This window comes from Helianthus annuus, chromosome 4, assembly GCF_002127325.2.
Source record: "Helianthus annuus cultivar XRQ/B chromosome 4, HanXRQr2.0-SUNRISE, whole genome shotgun sequence".
In the NCBI taxonomy this organism is placed as follows: domain Eukaryota; kingdom Viridiplantae; phylum Streptophyta; class Magnoliopsida; order Asterales; family Asteraceae; genus Helianthus; species Helianthus annuus.
In genome coordinates this window covers 1812357-1827127 of record NC_035436.2, presented here as the reverse complement: position 1 = coordinate 1827127, position 14771 = coordinate 1812357, and the positions used below count along the sequence as shown (strand labels likewise).

The 14771-nt window shown below is 36.8% G+C and overlaps 2 protein-coding genes across 2 annotated transcripts; both read left to right on the top strand.

The window, feature by feature from the left end:
- The first annotated feature begins 1276 nt into the window (after positions 1-1276).
- LOC110935487 (probable GTP diphosphokinase RSH3, chloroplastic) lies at positions 1277-8293 on the top strand. Its single transcript, XM_022177872.2, has 6 exons — positions 1277-2204; positions 2302-2487; positions 3684-4144; positions 5199-5357; positions 6742-7093; positions 7802-8293. Exons 1-6 carry the CDS (start codon positions 1539-1541, stop codon positions 8111-8113), a joined length of 2136 nt encoding a protein of 711 aa, XP_022033564.1. The 5' UTR covers positions 1277-1538; the 3' UTR covers positions 8114-8293.
- A 601-nt stretch (positions 8294-8894) lies between these two features.
- LOC110935387 lies at positions 8895-9431 on the top strand. The gene has a single exon (XM_022177778.1). It carries the CDS (start codon positions 8895-8897, stop codon positions 9429-9431), a length of 537 nt encoding a protein of 178 aa, XP_022033470.1.
- Positions 9432-14771: the final 5340 nt, after the last annotated feature.

Genomic DNA, 14771 nt, shown 5'->3' with positions numbered 1-14771 from the left:
GGCTTCAAGGGCCCAATCTTGGGGTTTACAAGACCACATACTCTGAGAATGTGGTGGGGATGTTTTAAACTCCGATTACAGGAGTGCGTTGAACCTTTTGCATAGTTCTCTTCCTGACCTTGATATTGGCGGTTTCTACATTAAAGACACCGCCCCTCCTAAATCCCAGAAAATTTTGGCGAATGCCTTATATGGCGAAATTGTCAAGAGGTTTGAAAAGAAGTTTGTTTTATCCCCTTGGCAAAGAGCTGTGTTTGAATGTCTACGTGCCCCACATGCTCAGGATTTTCTGTCTGTCGCACCTATTGAAGGCTTGGGGCAACACATGTCGGCTGTGGAATACCGTGTTATCCTTAGATACCGACTGATGATTCCTTTGTTCTCAGTTGACGAGCCATGTCCGGTATGCCGCAAAGCATGTTTGGATTCTTTCGGCGAGCCGATCCACTGTAAAGAGCTACCAGGGTTTAAATATCGGCATGATTGGGTGAGAGATGTGTTATGTGATGTTCTTAAGCGGGCCGGGATCTCTGCCAAAAAGGAGGCTCCAATAAATTTTCTGACTGACCCCTTAGAGGGGAGGTCCACTTTACGCTCGACGGACATCCTTGTGTTTGGATGGGAAGGGGGGAAACACGCTTGTGTAGATCTAAGTGGAGTCTCCCCCCTTGTCGGGCTAAAGGACAAGAGCTTTGTCGTAGGGCAAGCGGTGCTCAAGGAAGAGGCAAGCAAAGTGACAAAACATGAGAAAGCCTGCCTGGAGAATCAACATGTGTTTGTTCCGTTTGCGTTTGATACCTTTGGTGGTCTCGCTCCTGACACTGTGCGACTTTTGAATCGGGTTCAAAAAGTCGTTAATAGTAATTCTTCGTCGCTAAAGGTTTCGAAATTTGTATTTAGTAGAATTGGTTTTTCTATTCAAAAGGGGGTGGCGGCGTAACTTGTTGCCCGACTATCTGTCATTGCTTTGTAATTGCCCTTTTTCGTGTGAAATGATATTGTTGGAGTAAAAAAAATTAGAATAGAACAAAATAAAATAAAATAAAATAAAATAGAATGCATTTAGTAGAATAAAATATACATACATATGACGAGAATAACGTCAAAACGAATATACCATTCGTGATAACGTTTAAGTAACAAGCAATATTTGACAACACGTCTACTAACTTTTTTGAAAATAAAATAAAATGTATTCATTTGTATTTCCGTTACTTCAGGTACATCACAAGGATAAACACGTAAATTCACCAAATTATAACTTTTCCATTATTGTTTCTTCAAACAAAATATCATCTATTACGACAAAAAAACAAAGAAAGAAGAAAAGAAAACCACATCTCCCTCTCTCACTTCCATTCATCCAATCTCTTCAAATCTCATATCCCTCTGTACACTGTACATAACCCTAATTTTCATCCCTAATTTGTTCCCTTTCACAAATCAACCAATGTTCTTCCATTAATTCATCTCAATTTTCACCAATTCAAAACCCTACGCCTTCATAATTTTCACAAATTTCTTCATCTTCTTCATCCATGGCGGTTCCGACGATTGCACTGTACGCAAGTCCTCCCGGAGGCATCTACACGACGCCGTATTCATCAACAATCAACTCACACGCATCCTACGATTTCGATCTATCCAGCCGTCCGACTACGTCATCAACGGCAACCGTTACGTCATCAAAACCGGTAATCGGAGGTTTATCCACGCTTTTCTCGTCGTCACCGACCTTCGCCGGTGCCGGATCTGAAGATCTACCGTCGATGAGAACCAGCGGTGAAGATCTGAGCAGTTTAACCAGTTCGTTTTCGTACTCGCCGTTTGGATCTTATCTGAAACGAGATCATGTTCATCAGAGTCCGGTTTCGGTGTTTCAAGGTCCGGTTTCGTCATCTCCGGTTAGGTTTTCGCCGGAGAGAGAGTGTTCCGTCGTTCGCGGTGGGAGTAAACGGTTGTTTAAAGGATTTGTTACGCACGCGCTTGGCGCGTGTGTTGATTATGACTCACGGAGGTCGCTTGTGAATGATAGTTTTGGTGAGGAGCTTACTTTTGTTATGGATGATACTGCTTTGAAGGAATCGGTTCCTGAGCCGTATGTGAAGGATTTGTTGTTGAATGCACAGATGAAACATAAGATTTTTAATGATAGTTTGGTTATTAAAGCTTTCTATGAAGCCGAAAAGGCGCACAGAGGGCAGGTTGTTAAGATATTAAGTGTTAATACTTGTCTAGCTTTGTTATTCAATTGTTAATAGTTTGTTATAGTTGTGTTAAATTGGGATACTGATGTTGTAGATGCGAGCCAGTGGTGATCCGTATTTACAACATTGCGTGGAAACCGCGGTTCTGCTGGCTACAATCGGTGCTAATGCGACGGTGGTTGCTGCAGGGATTTTACATGACACACTTGATGATTCCTTTATAAGCTATGATTATATTCTCCAAACCTTTGGATCTGGAGTTGCTGATCTTGTTGAAGGGGTACTTTTCTAAATTACGAGATTTTGTTGGTTATATGCATTTTGTTATTTGGTGCATCTTGTTAGGAGTGATCTGTTTGCATCCATAAAGAACAATTGTTTTCTTTTAATCTGCATAGCTATGTAGTTGTCGAAAAGAGATTAAGAAGGCTGTCATGACATTGAATGCGGCGCATTGTAGATATATATTCTTATTATTTGATCCAACCTTAACTACCTACCTAAAAAATTCTTTAATAATGACATTCCCTAGAAGGTTGTAGAATATTCTGTGTACAAAAACTGAACGGTACATGATGACAAAGATTTATATAACCTGTTTCTATTCGTCACTTCATTTTGGCTGCTTACTGTTTTTTTAATCTGCATAGCTATGTAGTCGTCAAAAAGAGATTAAGAAGGCTGTCATGACATTGAATGCGGCGCATTGTAGATATATATTCTTACTATTTGATCCAACCTTAACTACCTACCTAAAAAATTCTTTAATAATGACATTCCCTAGAAGGTTGTAGAATATTCTGTATACAAAAACTGAACGGTACATGATGACAAAGATTTATATAACCTGTTTCTATTCGTCACTTCATTTTGGCTGCTTACTGTTTTTTTAATCTGCATAGCTATGTAGTCGTCAAAAAGAGATTAAGAAGGCTGTCATGACATTGAATGCGGCGCATTGTAGATATATATTCTTACTATTTGATCCAACCTTAACTACCTACCTAAAAAATTCTTTAATAATGACATTCCCTAGAAGGTTGTAGAATATTCTGTATACAAAAACTGAACGGTACATGATGACAAAGATTTATATAACCTGTTTCTATTCGTCACTTCATTTTGGCTGCTTACTGTTTTTTTAATCTGCATAGCTATGTAGTCGTCAAAAAGAGATTAAGAAGGCTGTCATGACATTGAATGCGGCGCATTGTAGATATATATTCTTACTATTTGATCCAACCTTAACTACCTACCTAAAAGATTCTTTAATAATGACATTCCCTAGAAGGTTGTAGAATATTCTGTATACGAAAACTGAACGGTACATGATGACAAAGATTTATATAACCTGTTTCTATCCGTCACTTCATTTTGGCTGCTTACTGTTTAAACATTTCTAGTTGGATTGACTTTTTTAGTGGATCTTTGTTGTGAAAGCCTTTTAAGTTTTAACACTTGATTAAAACTTTATAGGTGTCGAAGCTAAGCCATTTGAGCAAGCTTGCTCGTGAAAGCAATACAGCAAATAGAACAATGGAGGCAGATCGTTTACATACAATGTTCCTTGCAATGGCAGATGCAAGGGCAGTGCTTATAAAATTGGCTGATAGGCTACACAATATGATGACATTGGAAGCTTTGCCTATGAGTAAAAAACAAAGGTTTGCAAAAGAGACAATGGAGATATTTGCTCCTTTGGCAAACCGTTTAGGAATCATTAGTTGGAAAGAGCAACTGGAGAATCTTTGCTTCAAATACCTTAATCCAGAACAGCACAATGATCTATCCAGCAAGGTTTTTAAGTCTTTTGATGAGGCAATGGTTACCTCTGCTGCAAAGAAACTGGAGCTATCGCTTCAAGATGAATCAATTTCTTACCATGTTTTATATGGACGTCATAAGAGCTTGTATAGCATTCACTGCAAAATGCTGAAGTATGTCTCTCTATTCCTTCTTCTCTTATGAACTCATCTTCGAACTGTGTGTGGGGTTGCTTATTAAACTGCTTAGCTGCTTATTGCATTATAATCTAAGCAGTTAATGTGGTAAAATATCTTTGAGATATAGGTTATCGCGGTGGGATATTGGTAATATTAATATCTTGCAGAATTTATATATATAGCAATTTAACACCAACAATTCAGTATGCTCTCCCACCGTTAACAAATTAACCTTTTGTAACTTGCAAAACACTAAGAATTATAGCAACTAGGAACTGATTAAGACTTAAAACATCGACATTTAACACTAACAAATAACAATCAGGACTTAAAACAATAACAGTAGCAATAAGAAGAAAGACGAATGGTAGAACAAAGTAGAAAGGTACTCTGATAGCGGGAAATATTGGTGATATATCGGTCAAATATTGGTTGATATCGCCGGTAATATCGGTACCGATATTTTACATGGGGACCGATATTAACTGCATAGATTATAACTCAGCAATGAAGTAATTAATGTTGTTTTGAGATTACTTATCCAAACTGCTTATCAGATAGTCTCTGAGTGAAATAAGCTGTTTTGAATAAGCAGTTTGAAGTTGCTTATTTCATATGGCAGTAAGCAGTTTCAATAAGCAGATTTGAACACCAGCTAATTGGGAATTTAGAAATATTTTAAAGGGGCAATTTGATACATGACAAAAAATGAAATGAGTAATTATGAAAATTATGGTTCTTTCGTTGAAATAGGAAGAACTGTAAGGGGGAGTTAGCGATTTTCTGCTTCTAAACAGGTTATGCTTATGCTTAATTGAAGAAGCAGATAATCGGCTTATTATACTTCTTTTACACAATAAGCATATAAGTTGTTTAAATAAGCAAATCCCAATCTCCCCTGAAAGAAATCTTTTTATGAGATAGTGGATAAATCTAATTGATTTAGCTTAATGCATGAAATGAAACGATTTCGTTTCCTAATTGGTCTATTCCCTTTCTGTGTTTATCAAATGTATATTAATTTGACATGTTATGCATTTATCTGTAGAAAAAACTTGAGCATGGATGAAATTCACGATATTCATGGGCTGCGTCTCATTGTTGAAAATGAAGAGGACTGCTATAAAGCATTGCAGATTGTTCACCGGTTGTGGCCTGAAGTGCCTGGAAAGTTCAAGGACTACATAAAAAAGCCCAAGTGTAACGGGTATGCCATATTGCCATCTTTCATTGTTCCACATGTTGGGTTTGTGTTCAATTTAAGGAACAAACTTTCTCGAGTTAATTAATGGAGTCCCTATAGGGTTGTCTTTTAGTGGTTTAGTCCCAAAAGTTTATATTTTATTCATAGATATGAAGTATAATGGGTGGATTTGCTAACAAGCCAAATAAACTTTAGGGAGTTCATTGTAAATGGGCAAACAACACTAAATTGAATTGAACATACACTTAGGATTTTAGCTACTATATTGCAAAATAGAAACTAGCTTGCATTTTATTATATTGCTTTCTGTGATATGTCTAATACCGACGGTAGCAACGGACGAGTTGTGTTCAACCTACCATTTTTGCAGAATTTTCAAAATTACTAACGTGGCATCTCAATTGTCATTTTAATGTACATGCATGCCACATGGCATGTGATGTCATACTTGATAATTGTTTTTAAATATAGATCAAGTTTAAGGAAGGGTCAGTTTTCAAACTCATAAATAACTTTTCATGCATTTTTTTTGCATATGGTGTATCCAAATAAGTAGTCATATTCCAATTAGCTAGGGGTGTTCAAAAAACTCGCCGCTCGTAGCACACTCGAAACTCGCTCGAAAAAAGTTTGAAAAAAGCTCGGCTCGAAATTTGCTCGGTTGTAAACGAGCCAGCTCAGCTCGGCTCGGTTTGTAAACGAGCCGAGCTCGAGCTTGGCCTGGCTTGGCTCGTGAGCCGGCTCGATAAGGTTTACATCCTTCATTTTTTTGTCCCATGTCGCTCAGAAGACAAAAACTATGGGAGTGTCTCCCCTATAAAAGAAGGTAAAAGAAGGTAAAGACAATGCACAAAGTGAGAAAACTATTTATACTTGCATATTTAGCCATTTGGTTAAATTAAATTGCAATTATAGCCCTTAATCTATGAATTCATTTTTTAGGACTTTTTACGTAGTAAATTTTGCAGTTTTTTGTTAGTTCCAGCTAGCTCGAATTTTAATCGAGTCGAGCTCGAGCCTCAAATCTCAGCTTGATTTGAAATTCGAGCTCGAGCTGGGTCGAGCTCGGCTCGACTCGGCTCGTTTACAGAATTAGCTGATAATTGATATTGAGGTAACTGTTGACCCAGATTCTAAACTCCTATGTTCTAGTGATTTCAATAATCTGGTAAACTTGCATATAAATCAAACTAAACAGTTGATAATTCTAAACATATAAACTAATAATTAAATACTAATTAATTAAACTCTCTTGACTCCTGCTATTCACCCCTTCAACTTTCACTTTCTTTCAAAACGACCCGTTTAGGATTAAAACCTTCAGTAACTTGGTTTGGTTAAACTTCTAAGACACGTTCTTCTGTATTTAATATTCTCTATTTTGCAGGTACCAGTCTTTACACACAGTAGTAATGGGAGAAGGGTCGGTTCCACTCGAAGTTCAAATCAGGACACTGTCTATGCACTCACAAGCTGAGTTTGGGTTTGCAGCCCATTGGAGATACAAAGAAGGCGATTGTAAGCACCCTTCGTTTGTGCTCCAGATGGTTGAATGGGCCCGTTGGGTCGTCACATGGCAATGTGAGAATATGGGCCAAGACAAGTCATGCATGGGCTATAACGAAGCCGTCAAGCCTCCCTGCACCTTCCCTTTTCATTCTGAAGATTGCCCGCATTCATATAAACCTGGTTGTGGGCCTGATGGGCCTGTTTTTGTCATCATGATTGAGAATGACAAGGTTAGTAGTATGCAAATATTAATCTCTTTTTAGCATTCTTTTAAAAAAATTGCTAGATACTACGCGTTTATAGCAACCAATAGGGGTGTGCACGGTTTGGTTTGGTTTTATGGTAAAACCGAAACCGTTATGTTCGGTTTTCAGTTATTGAAAACCATTTGGTTTCGGTCATCTCGGTTTTAGCAATGGTTCGGTTTGTTTATTTCGATTTTTGGAACAAAATTACGTAAGATTCAAAAATAGAAAGTATTCTAATCTATTTTTATGTTTCTCCAAAGTCTTCATAAAGATATTTTCTTTCAAAAATACTATGAAACTCATTTAATTTATATGTTAAAATTTTGTTATATCTTGTAGGCCATGGATAAATCATTTTAAAAATAGATAAACATGTTAATGTTTTTATTATAAATACTTAATAGTCAAGAATAAAACTAATAATTCCAAAATCAATATATAACAAACATTTAAAAAATGATTTGTTAGGTTATTCGGTTCGGTTTGGCTTTCAAAAAATGTAGAAACGTAACCAAACTGTAAATTTTGGTTCGGTTATTTTCGGTTTTTTGTGCGGGTTGGTTATTTTCAATTTGGTTAAATCTGTTTTTTCGGTTTTCTGCTCACCGCTAGCAACCAACTACAAATGGTAATTTTAACAGCGGTACTAATTTGTTTTTAATATACGTAGCCTTAAATGTTTTGTCTCAGATGTCAGTACAAGAGTTTCCACCAAATTCAACCGTCAAGGATCTGTTAAACCTAGCGGGTCAGGGAAACTCGAGGTGGGCTCCATACCGATTTCCTGTAAAGGAAGATTTAAGGCCGAGGTTGAACCATGAGCCAGTGATGGACACAAGTTGCAAGCTGAAAATGGGGGATGTGGTTGAGCTAACACCAAGGATACCAGACAAATCGTTGACCGAGTATCGGGAAGAGATCCAGCGTATGTATGATCGTGGTGTGTCTGTCGGAACCGCAACCAGGAAGCAGACACCTATGGTTGTTGGGTGGGGAAGATGATGATAATAGGTTCTATTTGCAGTGTTTAAGATATGTATAATTGTGTGCTTAGATAGAAAAGGATGTAATTGTTTCTTGTAAATACATCTTTGTACAGAAAACTGGTCCTTTATGCTTATTACTTATTAGCAGAAACACAAAATCCAAAAAGAAATATGTAATTGATCTTTTGTTCCTACTTCTGCTTTGTTTCTTATTTTCTTGTAATTTATGAAATAGGTTAACTTTGTTAAAATATGGTAAACTTAACGCATGTCGTAATTATGTAATTATGCGTGTAGCGAGTGTGATCTACGCAGTGTAAGAAGTATAGCCACTTGTTTTTACTAATCATGTGTCGTACTAATAATCATGTGTTGCATCGGCCTATTACACTTGTGGGTATTTTAAACAAGGTGGTGTCTAAAGTGTTGGCTAATAGACTCAAAAAGGTTATCGGATCGATTGTTTCTAACACTCAAACGGCGTTTTTGAAAGATAGGATGATTTTGGATGGGCCTTTAATCTGAACGAGGTTATTGCTTGGATGAAGAAGGTAAAATATAAAGCTTTTATCTTCAAAATCGATTTCGCTAAAGCTTACGATAACATCAATTGGGATTTCGTTATTTCGGTGATGGCTCAATTGGGTTTTCCTTCTCGATGGTGTCGGTGGGTTTATGGGATCATTTCCTCTGCTCGGACGGCAGTTCTGGTTAAGGGGTCTCCAAGGTTTGAGTTTAATTGTTTTAAAGGTATGAATCAAGGGGATCCTATCTCACCTTTCTTGTTTTTATTAGTTATGGAGGCATTTTCAAGTATGATTCGTAAAGCGGTCGATTTGGGTGCTTTGAAAGGTATTAGTCTTCCAAATAACGGTCCGACAATTTCTCATCTTTTATATGCTGACGATTGTATTTTTCTCGAAGAATGGACCCATAATAACTTGAAGGTAGTGCTGAAACTGCTGAGGTGTTTTTATTTTTGCGCTGGCCTCAAAATTAATTTGAACAAATCTCTCCTCTTTGGCGTTGGCGTTGGAACTAATGAAGTAAAAAGGGTGGCAGATTCTTTTTGTTGTAAAGCTGGTGAGTTGCCGTTTGTTCACCTTGGGACCTTAATTGGTGCGAAGATGTATAAGATTAACAGTTGGAAAGCGGTGTTCGATATCTTCGAGTCTAGGCTTGCTTTATGGAAAGCCTCGGTTCTCTCCATCGGAGGTCGGTTGACCCTTGTTAAATCGGTTCTTGAAAGTATTCCTAATTATTTCCTCTCGCTTTTTAAAGCTCCGGTGGGTGTTATAAAAGGTTTGGAAAAGATAATGAGAAGATTCCTTTGAGGTAGTAGCAGTGAAGTTTCCAAAATCCCGTGGGTCGCTTGGAACCGCCTTGCGTACCTATTGACAAGGGGGGGATCGGTATCTCTAACCTTTCGGACGTGAACATAGCGCTTTTATCCAAATGGCTGTGGAGATTCAAAACTGACCTTAATGGATTATGGAGGAAAGTCATAGTTTCTATTCATTCTAAGAGAAACTGTTGGAGCTCGATCCCGGTTAATAAAAATATAAACGGTATTTGGAAAAACATCATTGCTTTGATGGATAAAACGAAGATCGGGGCTGTTAGCGTTTCTCAAAATTTTTGGCAACGGAACATCTATTAATTTTTGGTTGGACAGGTGGGTTGCCTCTCAAGGATAGGTTCCCGTCTTTATTCCTCCTTGAATCTGAGAAATGTTGCAAGGTTGCTGAAAGATTTAAGAGTAAATTACAAGTTTTGTCCTTTATGTTTACATCAAATTTCAGGCGTTGTCCTTTAAACCAAAACTTGACAGGCAGTGTCCTTTATGTTTTCAAAATCTTGCACGTTTGTCCTTTAGGCCAAACCCAGTTAGATTTTTTGGTTAAATCTGGTCACTCAAGGGCATTCTAGTCTTTCTACCCCATTTATTTAATATTATCTAAAAATAAAACAAAAAAATAAATTATTATTATTATTATTATTATTATTATTATTATTATTATTATTATTATTATTATTATTATTATTATTATTATATAGAGAGTAAATTACTGACCACCATCACCCCCACCCTTCATCACCATCACCCTCCACCGCCGCCACCACCACCACCACCACCGCCGCCACCACCGCCGCCACCACCATCACCACCAGTTTATCTCGTTTATAAACAAAACCCCCAAATTAAAACATCATCCAATCTTCAACCATTGTTCATAAACAAAACCCCCAAATCACCACCATGACTTAAATCAAAAATCCCAATTCTAATAAATCAACAGACCTTTGTCCAGATCTAATCAAACAGCTTGTTACAAGAATATCATTAAACACATAAAAGCCACTGTTATGACCGTGAACCGAAGTTCCCACCACCGTCTCAACCAAATCTCCACCTGCTGTCACCGTCTTCCCACCTCGACCACTGCCATTCTCCATCGTCATCATCATCTCAGTCAACATTATCATCGTCACCACGTCGCCGGAATTTCATCTCCGGTGACTGGTTTTAGAGAGGGAAAGAGAGAGGAAATGATAAAGGGGCTAGGGTTCTATTACCTGAAGGTGTGACTGCCATCCATCCGCCGGATCACCACCATCACTGTCACATCGGATCACCACCATCACCGTCGTCGAACTAACCCACCACCACATCCACCTCTTCACCTTCATCCATCATCACGAGCGCCGTCAAACCCAAATCAATTGCCGTCACCGCACCTAACCCACCACCACAACCACCCCCACACCTTCACCCACCACCAAATCACCCACCGCCGCCCCTAACCCACCACCACAACCACCCTTCACGGCCGTCATCCATTCAGATTATTTTAGAGAGAAAGAGAAGAGAAGAGAGAGAGGGACCTTCATTGTCCTCACAACTTCAGATTGTGTTAGAGAGAGAGAGATGAGAGAGAAAGGAATCATAAGTTTAGAGAGAGAGAGGGACTTTCAGTTTGAGAGAGGAAGATAGATTATATTTATTTATTTTATTTTTCATTTTATTGCAAAGTAGTCCCTAAACCACAAGTTGTTTTATATAACAGTCCCTGAAAAGGTGAAATGACAATAATACCCTCATGTGCAAGGCACATGACCAGATTTAACCAAAAAATCTAACTGGGTTTCGCCTAAAGGACAAAACGTGCAAGATTTTAAAAACATAAAGGACACCGCCTGTCAAGTTTTGGTTTAAATGACAGCGCCTGAAATTTGATGTAAACATAAAGGACAAAACTTGTAATTTACTCAAGATTTAATGTGGAAACCAAATCTTTTTCTGGTAATTGGTCTTGGTTGAGACCGCTTGTTACTGGGCTCGAGACGGAAGATTACATTCGTTGGAAGTTTTGTTGTCCGTTATATTCTTGTAACATATGGGAATGGAACGGAGGTAAGAACAATGAATTTTCGGTTAAAGAGGTTAAATCCTTTCTTAGTAGTGAGATCGATTATAGCGGGAATTTTATATTTAAATGGTCGAAGTGGGTGCCAAAGAAGTGTAACATCCTAGTTTGGAGAGCCGAGATGGGAAGGATCGCGACGTCTGACGCCCTTATAAAACGGAATTGCTTCAACGGTGATTCGTTATGTTCTTTATGCGAAGACGGAGAGGAATCGGCTGTTCACATCTTTTGCTCTTGCTTTGTGGCTTCAAACATATGGAGTATGATTAGTCGGTGGTGCAAGATAAGTCCTATATTTGTGTTTTCGATCCAAGGCGAAGCTCTTCACGATATTATCATTGTCGGCCGCTGGTGCATTTGGTCGGCGAGGAACGATAGGAGATTTAATAACAAAAGAAAAGATATTCTACATATTTTTCAAGATATAAAAGTTTTAGGATTCCAATGGTATCACAATAGATCTAAAAATAGGAGAATTCTTTGGAGAGATTGGTGTTCTTTCAATGTGATGCAATTGGTTTTTGGTTTTGGCTTCCCTCTGTTGAGGGTAGCTTGTGAATAATAGTTAATTTTCAAAAAAAAAAAAAACCTGGTGAGTGTGATGCTCTGGTTTTTTCAATATTTCAATACAATTATTTTTGCTTGTTAAAAAATAATACACAAGAGACTATGAAAACCGTTTAGAAGACAAAAAAATTACTTGATTTCAGAAACAAGAAGCAACTTGGTTTTTGTTAAAATTTATATTGTAATGTTAAAAAAAGTGTTCCGTTTTTCTAAAACTGGCGAATACAAGTTTTTTGAGAAAAATCAAATTAAATGTTTAATGGAATGGTATAATTCAAATTTTCTCAAAGTATGATATGTGTCATCAAGTAACTGGCTTGGTTGATGGTCAATTGTTGCCCTCTTCCTGTGAGCACCCTCATGCCACCCGCTCATGGACCCGTCATGGACAGGCGGCGCGGTGATTTGGTGACTGTTAGCCGACATGGCTCCCTTCTCCCTAACACTCACGGGGTATCCTTCAATGGACGAACTAAACAAAGTATCCAATCTTGTTATTGATTTGGTAAGAAAAATATTTTAACAATCACTGGAATTGAAACAAATGCCTTTAAATTCAAAATAAACTTGTCCAAACACACAACGATGTTACGCTTTCAGATTATTAAATATATTAAACGTATCAAATTGTCTTATATACTTCAAGATTAATTGTATTCTGATGTATCAAATTTGTCTTCCATTTGAAATGTGTAGCGAACTAAAGAAAATTGTATGTTGGTCAAAAGAATAATGTTTTTTTAGGGAACTTTACACTCCCCAAACTTTATTACATATTAAATTTAGAGGGTTAGAGGTTAGGGAAATATTTAATAAGGCTTTTTCATATCCTAACTTTGAACATCTTTTCCACTCTTGTGCATCTTTATTTTCGTAACTTTCATAGCTTCAATATCCTAACTTTGAACATCAATATCTTATTTATCTTAGCTTTGATTTAGACATGTTTTGGTTCGATGTAAAGTCTTTACGTAATAGAATAAAAACCCAACAAAAAGTACTTATTATGTTATAAGTATAGTATAATATAATATTTGTCTAAAGTTGGTACAAAAATACACTTTTAATACTTTGTAAAAAAGATACTCTATTTCACTAATTTTTCCAACAAACTTATGATCTAAAAGAATTATTAATTTCATAACGAAAACTACCATCTCCTATATCATTTGGACCAAACAATAGTCATTATTGGTTTTAACATGACAGAATGCATCTAAAATATGTTACATTGAATTTTAATAACACAGTTGATACAATAGTAATCAAGTTTCTCAAGTGTTTCATTAAAGTTATTTGAAGGTCTTTTTTTTTTCCTTTAAAGTCACACAATTTTCATTAGGTGTTACAGTTTTATGTTTTTTTTTTTCTTCAAATGTTAATTTTTTTAATTAAGGCAAATGAAATGTGTATGAATCTTGGTTACTATTTAATAATTATTTGCCAAATTATTGTTCTAAAAACATTTATTTCTGATTTAATTATAGGATGAGGATGAGTGAGAGAGGCCCCGTTGGAGCATCTCATGCATTAGTTTTATGGAAAAGTATAGCTAGAAGCCTTATTTTAAACAAAAAAGGCCCTTCCAACACATAAATAAAAGGCTCCTTAGTATAACTAGAATCCTTTATTTTAAAGAAAAGAAAATAACTAGGCCCGTCAAGCACATGAACAAAAGGCTACTTTAAGTTGTAATTATCACTATTAACTCTCCATCCATTTTTGTCACACATTATTTGTAAATTTTATATTATCAAAATTTATAAATGTATTAGACACCTATTCAATTTCCTGAGTGTGATTTTTCGTTGTAACAATTAAGAGGTTGTAGTGTCGGAGCTTAACGAAAACTTAATGAGGCCCGAACTTTCAAAATTCAAATCGGTGCGGACCACACTTTTAAAAATATAATATTTTACACTACAAAAATTTTCTTTTTAGAAATTTTATGTAAAATTAAGAATACGAGCAAAAAAAATCGGTGTATAGGTGGGTGGGGGGGAGGGGGGGTTGCCCCGACCCCGATAAAGCTTCGCCAGTAAAAGGGTGAGATGATGTTGCAGTATATCTAGAATTGTCACATCGGATTCAATCTTGAGCCTTCGTCCCACTTCTTTGTTTCTAATCCCCTTCAACATGCCCCATCATCTCCTGCCTTCCGCTTTGGCCCATCTCACTTGCGTGTCATCTCGCCCCAAACCATAGCTCCACTCCTTGCTCTTTTACCATTGATAAAATTTATGGACTTCAATCTATTTTTTTTTACTTTAATTATATTTTCTAATGTAATTCTATTAAATTATCTTTCCTTCGTATTAACATCATATCAATTTTTTTCATCTCTTTTTTAACCGTCCCTAAACCCTTGCAAAATAATCTATTTCATCCATCTCATATCTAAACCATTATTTAAATAACAATACAAAAACAACAATACTTGTTTAAAACTTTGATAAAAGGAATTACTGGTTAGGACGGTGTTAAGAAAGCAATCACCGCTTGGCGGTACCACATCATGGGATTGTGTTCTCATTCACCCAGCCAGCTTTATATTTCTTCTATTCCGTCCCCTAGCAAAAAGTGAAAGAAAATTCAAACGGTACATATGGGATACATAGTAGATTTAAATAACTCTAACTTTCACCAATTGCCCGATAGCACTTTCAACTTTCAATTTGT